General features: G+C 42.3%; 1 protein-coding gene across 2 annotated transcripts in view; it reads right to left on the reverse strand.

Annotated features, from left to right (window-relative positions):
- The window catches only part of LOC110521790 (collagen alpha-1(XXIV) chain), a 183,833-nt gene that overhangs the window by 133,004 nt on the left and 31,977 nt on the right, over positions 1 to 18,852 (reverse strand). For both annotated transcript variants that reach the window (XM_036968553.1, XM_036968554.1), the window contains exons 3-5: positions 13,994 to 15,372; positions 6,571 to 6,624; positions 2,814 to 2,867 (exon numbers count right to left, since the gene is read on the reverse strand). In XM_036968553.1, the coding sequence (XP_036824448.1) occupies positions 2,814 to 2,867; positions 6,571 to 6,624; positions 13,994 to 15,372 (1,487 nt within the window). The remainder of the gene's footprint in view (positions 1 to 2,813; positions 2,868 to 6,570; positions 6,625 to 13,993; positions 15,373 to 18,852) is intronic.

Consider the following 18,852-nt stretch of genomic DNA (forward strand, 5'->3'; position numbering starts at 1 on the left):
CATTTGCTACAGGAGCACTTCGAATTCAGTGTAGACAGGGAATTTGACGGTAAATTGTCTTAAACATATCAACGTCTTGCATTTGCAGTCAATTCTCCACATTTAAATTTGATTTCAAAATATGGAAACTGCCCTGAAGGCACAGATCTACAATCAGAGGGTTCAGAATTGTTCGTACATTAGTTATCGACAGAGCCGGTACATCAAGCTACCATCACTAAAACATAATCCAGAAAATATTGCCGATGTCAGCCTTTAATGCAATGCTATCACTGTTAGTATTCATGTTATATTTCTGCTCATCTAAGCCTCATTCGGTATGAGTGAACTTGAGCCAGTCAATGTAATGTTACTAAGGACCCACCAGTTCAGGAAAGGGGTCAAGTCAACCCCTTGCATTAAAAGTCATCAGAGACTTCACATTACAGCAAGGTTATCTTTTTCTTTCGGAAAATACATGTGTATCCTTCTCTTTCCAGATGAAATTAATCAACACTCCTTCCTCCTCACCAACAGCAGGGTTTTTTACATGCATCTATTTAACCACCATCCCTTCTTTTCTCGTCCCGCCCCTCCCCCTTAACTGCCTACTCAATCAAATGACAGACACAGGTATTTTCCCCTCCTCCATCAGCAAATAACAACCAATCAAAGGCCTCTGTCATGCCCACGGGGCACTTTCCACCCAAAAACTCTGCTGCTGCTATTCACAACGGCAATAGCTGGGAAAAGTAACCTTTATTTAGCTAGACAAGTCAGTTAAGAACAAATTCTTATTTCAATGACGGCCTACCCCAGCCAAACTCGGAAGACACTGGGCCAATTGTGCGCCACCCTATGGGACTCCCAATCACAGCCAGATGTGATGCAGCCTGGATTTGAACCAGGGACTGTAGTGACGCCTCTTGCACTGAGATGCAGTGCCTTAGACAGCTGCGCCACATCGGGAGCCTGAGAAGAGTCTATCCCTTCCAAAGACACGTTGATCTGAGCACCATAGAGATATACGTTTTTATCTCAATATTGAGCACCTACCACCCACTCTGTGGCAGAGTAATGTTGCTTATCATTCATTTAAATTGCCAACCATAATGAAAAAATATGAAATGAAGTACTATTCCTCAGAAGTTAAACAGAAATCATAACGTTGACCCCAAGATGAGTAAGATACTAGTCTCTCTAGACAGACGGGTTGCCTCCCACAATATACCAGCTTAACACTTCTGTACGTGTACAACATCAGTTTGGTATACACTGTTAAAAGTGCCCTCACTGCAACTGAGCTGCCACCAATGCGTAGGAGACAACCTCAACTTTATGCAAACACATCGTCCTGAGATGTTTTGAAACATTACATGGTGTGTCGTAGCGTCATTTAGTCAAGTGTTACGCAACACCTTGCCGGGGACTGAGAGCACTAATGGGAAAGGTTGAAAACACAAGTATGATGTTTAGAGTTCTGTTTAGTGCAGAATTAGATACCTTCTCCTTTTGGTGTCGTTTCCTCTAAAACTATTGTGGTGTTTCAAATCCTGTCTATTGCAAAATTAGATCACTTCTTCTGGAGTACTTTAATGTTTAACATTGATTTATGTATCTGATCATTTGCCAGTTTAATCCATTTTGGCAGGCATAGTTGAGCACAGTAGTAACTAGAGGTTTTACTGCAAGCATTGCAGGATTCCGTACTTGCCTCTGTCATTAAAAGTTGGATATGTGGGAATGGGTTGTCTCATCACTCATGTCATTTTGCCTGAAGATTTCAATATTTGTTCATCATTACACCTCGTGGTACAACAAGCTGCTTAATACTAACGTAGAAGTATACTTGTCTTTCTTCAAACATGCATATAACATTGTGTAGAAATGTTTGAATTACCCACAATCCTCTAAAAACAGAGCCACGTGGCAAGATAGGAAGTGGGGTTCAATTACAGCTTCCGCCTGTCCCACCTTTTACATGCCCTGAGAAACCCCAAAAGTGTTTTGACAAAACTTTCTTGAAAACACCAATATTCAGATTGAAAAAGCACTTTGTGTCTTTTAGAGTACTTGTATTGTTTTAAAACACTGTCTGTGTATCATAACACTTTTATTGGGGTTTTACATTCCACCACCAGATCTCAGGTTAGGTGCACCACTTTCCATGGTTTCATTACACAATCATGGTGTTTTGAGTCTTTCTATTTTTGCAGTGTAGAGGAAAGGGCAGAGTTGGGACATCCGTCTTTCCTACGTCACTGCACTAACCGTTTGATGCCCAAACGTACACATCCCCGGACACAAAATAGTAGCTGTCAAGATGAAGATCACTGAAGATATTTTTAAGGAGTGCATTTACCAAGTGGCTAGTTTGCATTAACTACCTTTGCTAAAACCACTGCTGACATTTTGCCGGCAAACGCAGGTTTCGCATTACGACGTTCTGGCATGTCTGCCTCGTGATTTGTTGAGAGCGTTCTGTCTGTAGTCTTCTGTCTGAAGAGGACCATCCCCAGAACAATTTTTGTCCCTTTTTGAAGTTGCCATGAGAATCTGTCATTAATCCCAGAGTGCTGTTGCTGCCCTAGGTCTGGGATTTCCGAGGCTAGTTAGGGACTGCTTCCCTCCCACTAGGATTAGACCTTACCCTTTTCTGGAGCAAAGGAGTCTGGGAGTCAGAGTATGACATTGAACATTACAGCCAGGGCCCTGACAATAAAACTGGTCCTGGCTGACCCCTGGGGGCCTCCACATCCCACAACATTAACAAGACTCTCTCTGGAGCTCAAGGGGGATGTCTGTGCCCCCCAACCCAGGATTAGGGCACTCACCTTGGTACCAGGAAGACCAGGCAGGCCGGGGTTTCCATGTGGACCAGTAGGACCCTAGAGAGACAGCGAGAGATAGAGAGAGATTCATTTACAGTAGATCTACTACATCACAACGACAGCATAGCATTATTGCTAAGTGGATGGGTCTCTACAGAAGGTGTAAACGGTACAGTGAATTAGTCATATTGTATGTCATCAACAGTTCCCATCTTTTAGCCACAAAGATTAAAGGTAGATACAACTGCTGAAGGAGTCAGTGATTGTAGGCTGTGATGAGATATAGTGAGACCTTTTCTGAGTTTTACACATATTTTATGTCACATTTTTCTTCATGTGCCAAACTATGCCCTACCTTTAAACCGTACAAGAGTGCACTTTCAAGAGAACACCTTATAACATACATGCACTCACTTTGAGTACAACTCACACATGGGAACAACCACACGTGCATGCTCATGTACACACACACACACGCGCGCGCGCGCACACACACACATCTGCACCCCTGCTGTTGCCTGGCTTAAGCTGCATTCTCTCTATAACACCCACTACAAACTAAAGCTATGAGGTAAGACTCTGCTCTCTCCCATAACAGTAATCAGTCACCATAAATGGCTGTGATCAGGAGATGACAGAGACTTAACGTAGGGGTAATGATGACCCACGCCTAGTTTTAAAGGTGTCTGTGAGTCCTCTTGACACTGGGTTGTGTTGTGGTGTCACAGTCTTGTTCTACCACCCAGCCCCCAACCTCTCCCCCTGGCGCTCTACTTTCCGCGACTCCAGTAAAACCCCATAACAAAGGATCTCTCTCCCCCTCTGCCTCCCTCCCTCCTCTCCCCATTTATCTAACTACCCGTCTCGCTCTCTCCCCCTCTATCGCTGCAACTCTCTCCTCCCACCCTCCTCCTATCTATCTCTATCGCTTTCTTCTCTCGGTCGCTTTCTCTATCGCTTCCTTCTCTCCTATCTCCCAGAGCAGATTATTTAAAGTGGGGGTCTGTTCTGTGTGTATAAAATGCTGCCACCTGTGGAGTGTGGGATTTAGCTAAGGTACAATACAGGTGAGTACAGTACAGTGAGGTCTGGAGGTTTGTATCTTGCTGAGGCAGCAGAGTTCGCAGCCCACACAGACACAACCCCCCATTACAGTCATTTTCCACCCCATAACAAAGCCTCCCTCTGTCTATGCCTCTATGGGTCACCGCACAGTATGTAAACCATATGTCTCCACAGTTGGGTCCCACGAGGGTTTAGCATTATACAGTAGTTTACCTGTAGACAATTTTTACTGCCTGTCTGGCTGGCTGCTGGAGGGTCCCTGTCTGTCTGACACACACTAAACACGCGTTACCAAGAAGCTTGATGTGTTATAAACAAGACTTTACAAAGATAAAAAAAGAGAGAGGTGCACCTGTGGTCTTCCTGAGTATAGCTGGCTAACTGTGATTGGCTTCTAGCACTGAGATGCAGTGCATATCTATAAATAGCACACCCAGCTTCCTCATCCCCATATTGTTATTTGTCCTCTTTGCTCTTATCCTCTTTTGCACCCCAGTATCTCTACTTGCACATCATCATCTGCACATCTATCACTCCAGTGTTAATGCTAAATTGTAATTTTTCTGCCTCTATGGCCTATTTATTGCCTTACCTCCCTACTCTTCTACATTTGCACACACTGTACATAGATTTTTCTATTGTGTTATTGACTGTACTTTTGTTTGTGTAACTTTGTGTTGTTGTTTTTGTCGCACTGCTTTGCTTTATCTTGGCCAGGTCGCAGTTGTAATTGAAAGCTTGTTCTCAATTGGCCTACCTGGTTAAATTAAGGTTAATTTTTATTTTATTTTATTTTTTACCTTTATTTAACTGGGCAAGTCAGTTAAGAACAAATTCTTATTTTCAATGACGGCCTAGGAACAGTGGGTTAACTGCCTTGTTCAGGGGCAGAACGACAGATTTGTACCATGTCAACCTTCCAGTTACTAGTCCAACGCTCTAACCAATAGGCTACCCTGCTGCCCCGGCAGAATAAAGAATAAATAAAAAATCTTGACTGGCTGCATCACTGCTTCGTATGGCAACTGCTTGGCATCCAACCAAAAGGCAGTACACTCTACTGCTGTAGAGCCAGTAAAGCAGGCTTGGGCAGTATACAGTATATACTATAGACTGTATACTGGGGTATTTGGAAATAGCCACGGGATGGTTTTTCAATACTTTCAATACCGTTGAAACTATTTCTTTGAAGTTTTTCAATAAATTTGAATATTTGTAGCCAATTTAAGTGAATACATGCAGCCAACTTGTGCAGTACGTTAGGAGACAAAAGAGATGACGTTCTTCATTTCACTTGTCACATTATTTTACATTCTGAAGCTTAGCGTAGTTCCCTAGACCCCAGAACAGTTGAGCGAGTCACGTTTGCTTGTAAAGAGCACAATGGGAGAAAGCGGGAGCCGGTGAGTCCAGATGTGTATTCGGTTTAACTTGCTAGTTAGCTAGGTATGTGGCTGAATTAATGAGGAGATGGGGCATCGTATATTCTTAGCTTTCTGCCATGTTTGAGAAGTCAAAGGGCTTTGGATGAGTTATCTGTACAGCTGCCACTGCTATCTTGATATCCTAAAAAAAGAAATATCCTTTCGGTTCTCGGCCCCTGAGTCTGCTCCTCTTCTCAGAGCAGAGAAAGCAGGCCCCGTTGCCCTAGTGACTCCAGACACCACACAGACACAGCATGTATACATACTGCTCCAGAGTCAGTGCTGTTTTTCCTTCAGACCACCATGCATTCAAACATGTTCATTTGCACTATATCTCTCGTTCACATTTGGTTGTAAATGTCCAAACTCACCCCAAAAAATGCATTCTGTACCTGCTACCTATAGATGTAGAACTTTATGAGCTGGATTGCCTGTCTTTGCAATTAGTTTATTTTAGATTGTGCTCGTTAGCATATTTAGCTAATACTATGGAAATCCGCTAGTACTTGTGCTTTGTGTACTAAGTGTACACTTGTGTACTAAGCCGGCTACTATAAATCCCAGAATGAGAGAGGGACGGTATGACGATATGAAAATCTTTATACCGCCCAACCCTACAGTAAAGTAAACATGCATGCATTATCCTCTCACAGGACTATCTCTTTCCTACGCACCATTACAGCTCATCCCTGGTTCTTTTTGGAATGTCAGCAGTTCTGTAATGGTGCTGGGTCACTGGTCTTGACAACTGGCTTGTGTCTAGCTTGTGTCTGTGGATGAATGGGGATGAAGTGCATTGAGAAGTGTATCGACTCGCAGACCGTGTGTCATTGCTATGTCTGTTGGGTGTGTTGATGGAGTGAGAGTGCTTTGAAAAGTGTACGTGTAAGTGATGTGTTTTCAGTCACAAAGTGTGTGTCAGTGTTGAGAGTGTGTGTGTCAGCGTTGTGTGTATCAGTGCTCTCGGGTATGAACGTGCCTCATCACATCAATAAACCTGACCCCAACTTACGGAGGACCAGAACTAGCTACTTCATGACCTGTCCTGAAATAGACTCTGAAGAATCAGCACGAAAGCCAGCACGACCTTGTAAGATCCTCTAAAAAAACACTTTTCATAGCACCATTTAGCACTGTACGAGACTGCTAGGGTTAAAACAAATCTGGGGAAAGGGATCTCCTTTCAATACGTTTACAGTGTCACCTCAAGGAGGGGTGTAAGCACAATGGCATCACATGACCACAGGTGTGACATGGTTTGCAGTACTCACCCGAGCTCCTCTCTTGCCAGCAGGACCAGGTAGACCAGGGGGACCAGGAGGACCCTGTTATAGAGAGAGAGAGGGATGTTACAGACACACAAATGACTTGCTAATTGAGAAGTGATATCATGCGGTTTAAATGTACAGTTAGATGTGGGTAGGTGGATACTGTATTTATGTAAGAGGCCTAGACAATTTCAAATCAAAGGAGGCAAAAAAAAAAATGTTTTTTTTTAACTCCAAATCGCTAATAGCAAAGCTTTGAGAGGATGGTGATATCATGTTACATTGTCTGGATGAGTGTGAAGTACTATGCCTCAAACCAGTTCTGGGATTAAGATAAACTCATGGCAAAACAACCATGGAGGAAAAGCATGGTATGATTCCACATAAAAGAAGAAAGAGGGGGGGAAAACAAATGTGGTGAATACTTTTAAATTCCAGAGTTGGAACTGAAGTACTACAGTACTTGTAAAACGTGACTTTGATTACATTAAACCTGGTATGTTATGTGGTAGCTTTTTTCCCATCCCACGCATTCATAACAAACTTACACAAATGCACACATCCACAGAGGTGTGGAGTAAGTAGATAACTTGCAAACAAGTCAGAATTCAGCTTGGCTCTCTCAAAACGGGATACAGATGTAGGATCTTAATTTGAGCCAGTTTGCTACAGTGGGAAAATAATCCTGCAGCAACAGAAAATGTTCATTATTAAGTGGATTATAATTAATGGACATTTATGTAGGGGTTGATATTTTTTTTGTAAGGGAAAATCATGTCGGAAAGTGGAAATTATAAACTACAGAAGCCTTTTTTAAAACCTCAAATACACTACACGTTTAAAATGTCCTGCATTGCAGGAAAGTTCTCCTGCAACAGTGTGATCAAATTAAGATCCTATACTTATACTTCCCGTTCTTAAGTTTTTACGTCTTTTACTTTCGGTTTTGTACACCAGCTTCAAACAGCTGAAAATACAATATTTTTGGTTATGGGAAATATATTTCACAGCGGTTTAGATGGTACAATGATTCTCTACACAATGACTGATTGTTTTGTCACATAAACTGAAATTATGTGAACTATTAGAATTTTAGCAACCAGGAAATGGCTGAGCGATTTCTGCATATTGCACCTTTTAAAGTATGATTGATAATTGGAGGCTTTTGAAAGTAACAGTTATCATGTATCCTCTATTGGACTGATGTGCTAATCCAAGGCAAACAAAAAGAAAGAGAGGATCACTGGAGAGACTTACAGAAAGAGGTTTCACTGAGTGTCTTGGCTGTGGATGGGATGCTAGTAGTAATACTGACAGCAATATAACTGCTGGGTGATTCCTCACGAAACTAGACCATGATTTAGGGGGTTTCACCGCATTTCATCCATAGAAGGGTACTTTCGAGGAAGGATTATTGACATATATTTGATATTTATACTTTATATTAAATCATAATTGAGAAGAAATTACCTTAAGTTGGAACATGAATATATGTTGGCCTTACCCAGGCCTCCTTTAAGACTCAATAATGATTATGTAGGAGTTACAAGGCAAGAATAGTGTATATAAGGACCAAGTCCATTTAAAAAATTGGAGGCCAGCATCCCTCTTCGAGTCGCCTCTTCACTGTTGACGTTGAGACTGGTGTTTTGTGGGTACTATTTAATGAAGCTGCCAGTTGAGAACTTGTGAGGCATCTGTTTCTCAAACTAGACTAATGTACTTGTCCTCTTGCTCGGATGTGCACCACACACCATTCTTGGCAATTTCTCACATGGACTAGCCTTAATTTCTCAGAACAAGAATAGACAGACGAGTTTCAGAAGAAAGCTCTTTGTTTCTGGCCATTTTGAGCCTGTAATCGAACCCACAAATGCTGATGCTCCAGATACTCAACTAGTCTAAAGAAGGCCAGTTGTACTGCTTCTTTAATAAGGACAACGTTTTCAGCTGTGCTAACATAATTTCAAAATGGTTTTCTAATGATCAATTAGCCTTTTAAAATTATAAACTTGGATTAGCTAACACAACGTGCCATTGGAACACAGGAGCTATGGTTGTTGATAATGGGCCTCTGTATGCCTATGTAGATATTCCATAAAAAAATCTGCCATTTCCAGCAACAATAGTCATTTACAACATGAATGGGTGTTATAGTAAAGACTATAAGCAGCTCGTAAGTTTCAAGTTTGGGGAAGCTTACAATTTATCCTACCATTTCTGAGTGAAAGCCATGATATATAGGCACATTTTCATTTCAATAATTACGTTTTCATTTCTCTATCATTGTCACATGGTTAATCATAAAATTCTGCACAGCTGCCACTTAAAATTCAACTAAGGCGAGAGCACCAGCCTCTGCCAATAGGACAAATTGATACACACAATATTGAAAAGTATAAACATCAATATATACAAAAAGAAAGAATGTATTTGGCAAATTTTTGTATATATTGTTAACATAATACATACATACATACATACATACATACATACATACATACATACATACATACATACATACATACATACATGTACATATATGTATACAAACAGTGACCATTTTGAACCATTTTCACATTCACTCTGTTAGTAATGCTTACAAATTGGATCTAAAAGTAGCACAGATCCCAGTCTGGAACTTTGATATTCCCGTAGAGTATATTATGTTCAACAATATATCAAAAACTTTGCCTTATCAAAAAGGGTACATTATCAATATTCATGTTAACATTTTTCAAGATTCATAAATTAAGGTAAGAAAATTGTTATTGAAATCAAAATACCACTCTCAAGATGAAAAAAAAGATCCCAAATATAAACGTCACAAATATTCCAACTCAAAATGTAAAAAAAATATGTCAAAACACTTTCCTTCAAAGGATCCTTTTATGGATAAATGTCATGAAAATCTAAAACCTTGTTTTGTGGGGAATCACACTCCCATGACAATGTGTTCACAATGTAGCAAGCTGCTATACAGCAGCATGAAATAGTATGACGGTCAGGACATAATGCACACACACAGAGAGTCATGGAAAAACTATTTTGGAATGATACACAATAATAAACAAAGGGATACAAAAACATGTGTGTATGTTTGTCTGTATGTGCGTGTACAGTTGAAGTCAGAAGTTTACATACACATAGTTTGGAGACATTAAAACCACTCCACAAATCTCTTGTTAACAAATTAACGTTTTGGCGAGTTGGTTAGGACATCTACTTTGTGCATGACACAAGTCATTTTTTTAACAATTATTTACAGGCAGATTATTTCACATATAATTCACTGTATCACAATTCCAACTGGTCAGAAGTTTGCATACACTAAGTTGACTGTGCTTTTAAACAGCTTGGAAAATTCAAAAAAATGATGTCATGGCTTTAGAAGCTTCTGAAAGGCTTATGGACATAATTTGAGTCAATTAGAGATGTACCTGTGGATGTACTTAAAGGCTACATTTGAAACTCAGTACCTCTTTGCTTGACATCATGGGAAAATAAAAAGAAATCAGCCAAGACCTGAGAAAAAAAATGGAAGAAAAAGCCATTTCCAAACACCTGAAGGTACCAGTTCATCTGTACAAACAATAGTACGCAAGTATAAACACCATGGGACCACGAAGTAGTCATACCACTCAGGAAGGAGATGGATGCATTCTGTCTCCTAGAGATGAACGTACATTGGTGCCAAAAGTGCAAATCAATCCCAGAACAACAGCAAAGGACCTTGTGAAGATGAAACAGGTACAAAAGTATATATATCCACAGTAAAACAAGTCCTATATCAACATAACTTGAAAGGCAGCTCAGCAAGGAAGAAGCCACTGCTCCAAAACCACCATAAGAAAAGCCAGACTACGGTTTGCAACTGTATATGGGGCAAAATATCATAATTTTGGGAGAAATGTCCTCTGGTCTGATGAAACAAAAATAGAACTGTTTGGCCATAATGACCATCGTTATGTTAGGGGGGAAAAGGGGGAGGCTTGCAAGCCGAAGAACACAATCCCAGCCGTGAAGCACGGGGATGTCAGCATCATATTGTGGGGGTGCTTTGCTGCAGGAGGGACTGGTGCACTTCACAAAATAGATGGCATCATGAGGGAAGAAAATGATGTGGATATATTGAATAAACTTCTCAGACATCAGTCAGGAAGTTAAAGCTTGGTCTCAAATGGGTCTTCCAAATGGACAATGACCCCAAGCATACTTCCAAATTTGTGGCAAAATGGCCTAAGGACAACAAAGTCAAGGTATTGGAATGGCCATCACAAAGCCCTGACCTTAATCCTACAGAAAATGTATGGGCAGAACTGTGTGCGAGCAAGGATGCCTACAAACCTGACTCAGGTACTCTAGCTCTGTCAGGAGGAATGGGCCAAATTTCATCCAACTTTTTGTGGGAAGCTTGTGAAAGGCTACTTGAAACGTTTGACCCAAGGTAAGCAATTTAAAGGCAATGCTACCAAATACTAATTGAGTGTAGGTAAATTTCTGACCCACTGGGAATGTGATGAAAGAAATAAAAGCTGAAATAAATCATTCTCTCTATTATTATTCTGACATTTCACATTCGTAAAATAAAGTGGTGATCCTGACTGACCTAAGACATGGAATTTTTTAACCAGGATTAAATGTCAGGAATTGTGAAAAACTGAGTTTAAATGTATTTGGATAAGATGTATGTGAACGTCCAACTTCAACTGTATGTGTGCGTAGGAGCAGTTATGGGGAAGTCCTGCACATTCTATTCCTCTCCGTCGATATCAATGGGACAAAGAGAGAACGTCTCAGCGACAGAAACAGCTGCTTGCTCATGGAGCCACACTCCAACACAGACACAGTGATGGAAACAGTGAGTGCACTACTACCGCCTTCTCCTCGCCATAACAACAGGGCCAATTGAGACCATGAGGCTTCTTCACGCAAAAAAAAACAAAGATCTGTTGATAATATTAGCAGCATGACAGCTGTGCTGCTGGCTGCGTGTTGGGCCCAACAAAACCTTAAAACTGAATTTATTGTACAGTATGTTCCATACTATATATTTTAATTTGCTGTCTACTATAGGTAACACTTAGCCTGGATAAACCAGACTTAGCGCTGCACTCACTATTGTTCAGTATGGTCGAACCAGGCTAGGTAGCACTAATAATACCAGCAGTGAAAGGTATTTCAGAGAGAGGAAGTAAATCATGAAGGTGACGATTGAGTAATCTGTACTTCCTCCCTCTTAAAGTGCATTTGAAGTGTCTGTACAGCTGGGGTGAACTCCCCCAGACATTCTTCTCACATCCCAGCATTGAGTCAAACTGGATCTCAATTCTCAACAATTCTCAATCAAAATAGAAAAATGTTAATCCACCAAATAGTAGGTAATTGCAACGGCCAACACACCTGAACACACTTAACAAGAGAGGATATAGAGTTTTGTTGATTAAAAGCAGTATGTATATGTTTCTTAGCATTCTTAGAACGTATAAACATTTTCTGAGAACGTGACTGAGCTTACTGATGTTAATGTGTACAATTTAAAAAAATACATTCACAGAATATTGCCAAGAACTGACATAAAAGAGAACCATACATTATCTGAATGTTCGGAAAACATCTCTTAAGTCACACCATTTTTGAGAACTTTCCCAGAATGCAGTAAAAATATGACATTAAATAGATCCACATGGGAACTTGTGTGTAATGTTCTGTAGAAGTACTTAAATTCCTACAGAAGAAAGTTGTTTCTTAACGTACAGAACAATTTGAGAACATGACTTTAAATAGAACCATGAGGAAACCTGTAGGAAACATTATGATGAAGTACTGAAATTCCCACAGAAAAACGTTGTGTCTTAATGTTTTCAGAACAATTTGAAAACATTCCAAATGTCAAACCCATTGGAGAACATTCCTAGAACATTACCAAAATTGCAATTAAATGTTACCATGTCTGAACTTTTAGGAAACGTTCTACTAGACTAATGAAATTCCAAGAAAATAACGTTTTTTTTGTCAAGTTCCGTAAATGAGCTGAGAACGTTCCAAAGCCAAGCATCTATCCTGCAACGTTCCCAGAAAGTTGTGGCAAGGTTGTATACAAAATAACCATAGGACAACCACGTGCTCACCAAGCTCAAAGAAACATATGGTTCTCAGAACGTTATGTGCTAGCTAGGTATCTGCTAAATAATGGGCTGTAAAACAAAGGGTTTAAAGGGTTATTCATATTCATCACCTGTGTTTAATGTATGCTTCTCTACTGACTATCTGGAGCCAGAGCCAAAACCAATGTGAGGATGAGATACAATCAGTGTTCCATTCACTGTACTTCCATGCTCCAGAGCAGGCAAATGAAGCACGGAGCAGGGAGCACTGAACATGGGAGAGTATGGAGCACAGGAGAACGCTGAACAGAACATAGCCATATCCTCAATCTGTAGCTCTGAGTGCAGGATGGGATGTGGTGACATCACAATCACACACTGACCCATTGTCCTTGCGCTGACCCGACATCCTAAATATGGAGCCTGTCAGAGACTGTTGCGAAAGAAAATGGCTGCATTTCCACAACACATACAGTAGCTTAGTCAAGGAGGATGGAAAAACAAGTCAATATCTGACTCCTTGACTTATTACCTCCTGGTAACCAGGTTTGGTTGGCCTCCAAAAACATTTGTCTACCAGCTCTAGGCTCATGGAGTTGAATTAGAGAAACAGATGTTAGGCTCGGACTTACTCTCGATAAAGGTGCAATCTGTAATAATTATAGTGACTGCTTTTCAATTATCAAATAAATGACAGATTGTGGCTTTAAGTCCTTGAGGAGAAAGGTTGAGCAGCAACACCACTGACTTGGAAACACCTCAATCAGCTGTGTCCCTCTGAGGCTGCCATGGGGCCATAAGCATTAGATCAGCATCACCGATATGACAGAATGTCAGAATGTTGTTCTCACTGAAGAGAAGAAAAAATACCTCTACAGCTAGCTAGCCGATGTCAGCCTGTTGGATGCTCTTTGTCGGTAGGCTATAGGAGCAACCCCCAGTTATAAATTACACCCCTCCCCACTCTCACAAGAGTGAGGACGAGTCACTGGCAGTATTTCAAGAGGAATGACATGTTATTTTAACCACCTGTTGATACATGAAAAAAGGTGCTTCGACACCATCACCTTGCCTCTAAATCAATACAAAGGCCTGCCAAATTATTTTACTTATTTATTTTTTATTTTTGGGGGGCTTTATTGAGTGTGTTTGAGAAAGAGGGCCAACAGAACACTCAATGCATAATCACAATAAATTAGGCTTAATTGCTAATTGTCCCCCATTGCTCATGCACACCTCTGCTCTGACTTGCGGGAAACACACTTTAAAGAAATGTTTCCAACATTCTCTCAATCTATTTATGAATTCCAAACACTTACCGGAGGACCTGGTTCTCCTTTGGGTCCGGGGAAAGCTTCGTCATAGTCTCCGTAGAAGTAGTCTGGATCCTCATAACCATAGTCGTAGCCTCCCATGTCCACATCGTAGGCCTCTTCCTTGCCATGCTCCTCTGAGGTTTCCACCTGGTTCTCCCGGTACAGGGTGGTGCCATTGGGTCTGAACTGGGTGTCCAGGAGGTGGTCAATGGGCTGGAGCTGGGAGTTAGAGTCCCTAGGCCTGGAGCTGGAGCTGTTCCTCAAGCCATCCTTCAAGTGAGTCTGCTTGACAGGAGAGTTTATACCTGGGGTGTCTATGGTGACCCGTTGGGGCCTCCTGGGGCTCCTCTCCTCCATGTCGTTCTCAGACTGGGGAGAGTGCCTGGTTGAGCCCCTTGTTGAGCTGGATCTGTAACTGGGGGTGGTACTTCTGCGGGTGATTCCCAGGGCCTCCAGCCCACTGAGGGTGCCTGAGGACAGGCTGCTGTGGCCAGCAGTGACGGGGGTATGGATGGAGTTGAGGTGCTCTAGCAGGGAGCTCTGGGTCTGGATCCTGACCCCCAGGTGAGGCTGCTCTGAGGGGCTTAAATACATTGTTCCGGACCTCTCCAGAGAGGGGATGGGGGCTGATCCGGCCGAGGTGGACGTCTGCTGGGTGTGGGAGTCTACAGTCAACAATGGGGGCACCACCATCTGGCACTCCAGAGAAAGAGGAATAGGAGAGAAAGCCAGGGAGCTGGAAACCTCCATATCCGAGCTGGGGGGCCATCGGAAAGTGTCGGCCAGCCGGCATTGTCTTTTAAGGTAGTCACAGTAGCGCGCAGCAGCCTGGGCCAGGGGGTAGATATCCAGCTGGCATATGAGGCCCTGGAATTGGGCTGCTTTGGAGTTCATCCTTCCTAAGGTGAGCAGGCCTCCGGATCCTGACCCCAGGGTCTGTGACCGGGTCAGCGTCTGCTCTCTCTGCTGCACCGCCCCGCAGTCCGCATGGAACGACACAGAGCGTGGCCTCACGCCCACAGCGAAAGAGTGCTGGCGCCCGTCGTGCACGTCATAGGTGAAGTAGACAGAGGTCTTCTCGGCAGTGTACACGACCACCTTACCGGGCAGCAGCTGGATACCAAACTGCAGCTTGTTCCTGCTGTCACGCACGCTGAAAAGGAAAGCATTGTTCGCTCGCCAGGAGCTTAGGCTCACCACAACAGAAAACTCCTCACTGAGCTCCGGCGGGAACAGGCTCCCCGTGGGGGCTTCAATGTGGGCATCCGGGCTGAGTAGGACCCCGGCTCTTGGGGGTGAGGATGGAGGAGAGGACGAGCTGATCCCAGAGGAGAGAGTCTCTCTGCTGCCGGTGAGGCCCAGCTGATGGAGGATATCGACACCTGTGGAGGAGAGAGCTGTAAGTTAGACAGTCAGACCCGTGCAACATCTTAAAATCTTACAAACAGTAATAGGAAGAGGACATCAGCATCATCACTACCTCCAGTGAAACATGGTGGTAGTAGGGGATTACTCAATGCACTGTATATACAAATGCTAGTGGAAAAGGAGGTAGGAAAGGAGATGAAGGCAGAAGAAGAAAGAAAATTCTGAAAAAAGAAAGGCAAGCAAGTAGAAGAGGACCATGAAGTGAATATATCGGTGGAAGGTCTGATCAAGGCTCGGCCGCACTGACATAACAGATTACCCATAGTCCTCCTCAGACAGCCAGGCAAGTGAGCCATGCAGCTGGGTTCCAAATCAAATCCAATTTTATTAGTCACGTGCACCGAATACAAGAAGTGTAGACCTTACTGCTTACTTACAAGCCCCTAACCAAAAGTGCAGTTTAAAAAAAAATATGGATAAGAATAAGAGATATAAAAGTAACAAGTAATTAAAGAGCAGCAGTTAAATTAACAATATATAAAGGTGGGTGCCGGGTACAGAGTCAATGTGCGGGGGCACCGGTTAGTTGAGGTAGTATGTACATGTCGATAGAGTTATTAAAGAGACTATACATAAGATGACAACAGAGAGTGGCAGTGGTGTGGATGGGGGGGGCAATGCAAATAGTCTGGGTAGCCATTTGACTAGATGTTCAGGAGTCTCATGGCTTGGGGGTAGAATCTGTGTAGAAGCCTTTTGTACCTAGACTTGGTGCTCCGGTACCGCTTGCCGTGCAGTAGCAGAGAGAACAGTCTATGACTAGGGTGGCTGGAGTCTTTGACAATTTTTAGTGCCTTCCTCTGACACCACCTGGTATGGTGCCATCTTGGATGGCAGGACGTTTGGCCCCAGTGATGCACTGGGCCATACACACTACCCTCTGTAGTGCCTTGCGGTCGGAGGCCGAGCAGTTGCCATACCAGGCAGTGATGCAACCAGGATGCTCTCAATGGTGCTGCTGTAGAACCTTTTGAGGATCTGAGGACCCATGCCAAATCTTTTCAGTCAGTCTTTTCACGACTGTCTTGGTGTGCTTGGACAATGTTAGTTTGTTGGTGATGTGGACACCAAGGAACATGAAGCTCTAAACCTACTCTACTGCAAAAGAATGGGGGCGTGCTCGGTCCTCTTATCCCTGTAGTCCACAATCATCTCCAGACAGGAGACTATAGAGAGATACAGTACAGTACTACCACACAACAATATATGTGTGTATGTATGTTTCAAACAGCTTGTTTGAATCAATCTGCCACCAGAGATTCATGATCTTATCTCCTGCTGAGTCATGAATTTCCCTCTCTCCCAGGTGATTCCTCGAACGACATGTCAGACCTGCTTTAATTGAAGTTCAGCAAGAGAACCGTGTTTACAAAGTAGTTTTAAAAGTAGTGAAGCGTTTTCTCAGCACGGTAGCTATCTAAGCTTTGAATCAGGGTATAACATGACTAAAGGGAAGCATTACAAATGTCAACAGCATGGCACAATATTTTTGAAAAAGCATATGATATGACAAATGAGAAAAAAATAGGTATTAAATATATTATGGACATAAGAAGCAAAAGGAATCAAAAACTCAACGGCTTTACAGAAGACACAACTCTGTGTGTGTGTGTGTGTGTGTGTGTGTGTGTGTGTGTGTGTGTGTGTGTGTGTGTGTGTGTGTGTGTGTGTGTGTGTGTGTGTGTGTGTGTGTGTGTGTGTGTGTGTGGGAGGGAGGGAGGGAGGGAGGGAGGACAAACTGGCAGACTGATGTGTACGCTCAGTGGAATCCAGGAAATAGGAGAATGTCAGTGGGGAGATCCCGGGAAGAGTAGGAGAGGAGAAGAAGGAGGAGGGGTAGGAGGGAGGAGGAGGAGTTGGAGTTGGAGGAGAAGGAGCAGTGGAAGGTATTTTCATTGCTAATCCAGAGACACTAGTTTCCTTTGAAACAGCTCATCCCCCCCAAGCTCATTGAGCTGCTCAGGGAGCTTTTCAAAGACTGTTTTATTGATTTGGCAGAACAGGAGTGAAGAGACCTTAACCAGCAGTTTGCATGCACGCACGCATAAGATATATGGCAAAGGAAATAGCTTCTTTGGGGGCATGCAAAACCCACACTCACCACAGTAAAAAAAAAAAGAGTCAAGAATGGAGACTGGTAAATAATCAGACATCAAAGCGGTAAGCTATTTTAGAACGAGTTGCACATATATGACCTTGCGACCTTTCATCTTGGTAACAGGTCAAATGGAACAGCTAATAAGTTATTTAGAAAAGCGTAGTATAAATGTTAACAGCAGAAATTTGGGGAGAAAGGGGTAACAGATGGTGGCTGACATTTACCTTTGTCCAATTTGTATCATTAAAACGTACACATGGAAACACTTAGCAAAAAGCCGTATGGATTCAGCGATCATAGAATACTCTAAAATGGAGATTCAAACAGAGTGACATTGGAGACCATTATCTTTGGAAATAGATCTATGCCTGAACTGTAAACAGCATAACATTGTACGTATTTTGAAAAATGTTGTTTAATGAGCGACATTAGCTCACCAGTCAATAGGCTGAATAGTGAAGTGGTTTCCCACAGTCAAAGTCCTGCAATAAGAGCTATGCTGTTATTATGTGTAAACTCTTCACAGTTGTGTTCTTTAGATGTCACTGAGTAGGCTGATCCCACATTTCAAGGACCCAAGATCCATAGGTAAGGCTGTACATTGGAATATGAATGTTTGATACACATAGTAGTTTCACTGGTGAGCTAATGTGGCTCATTTCACAAGTCCTGCAATAAGAGCTATGATGTTAATATTTGTGTTAACCAACGTTTCCTAAATTCAGTCCTGGGGCCCCCCTTGGTTGCACGTTTAGTTTTTTTGCCCTAGCACTACACAGCTGATTCAAATAACTCATCATCATCAAGCTTTGATTATTTGAATCAGCTATTTATTGCTCAGGCAAAAAACTAAACGTGCACCCCTTAGGGTCCCCAGGACCGAGTTTGGGAAACGCTGGTGTGAAGTCTTCTGTGGATGTCACTGAGTATGCTGATACCCTATTTCATGGACCCATAGGTAAGAATGTACATTGCAATATGAATGTCTAACACGCACAATAGACTGACTGGGGAGGTGATTTCCCACAGTCAAATTCCTCCAATAAGAGCTGCTATGATAATGTGTGTAAGGTCTTCACAGTTGTGTTCTGTGGGTGTCACTGAATTGGCTGATACCCCCATTTAATTGATTCACAATCCATAGGCAAGGCTATACAGTGAAATATATGTATGCCCCCAATGCAATTATATAGTCTAATACATCCACAGTGCGATTTAAACTCATTTGTCCTTTGTCAAATTAACAAATTATTTATTTTGTTGAATTTATATAACAACATTCCAAACTTGTTAAGCATCATCTAGTGCAAATATGACATGATTACAGTATTTGTAT

This window comes from Oncorhynchus mykiss, chromosome 30 (genome assembly GCF_013265735.2).
Source record: "Oncorhynchus mykiss isolate Arlee chromosome 30, USDA_OmykA_1.1, whole genome shotgun sequence".
NCBI classification, from domain to species: domain Eukaryota; kingdom Metazoa; phylum Chordata; class Actinopteri; order Salmoniformes; family Salmonidae; genus Oncorhynchus; species Oncorhynchus mykiss.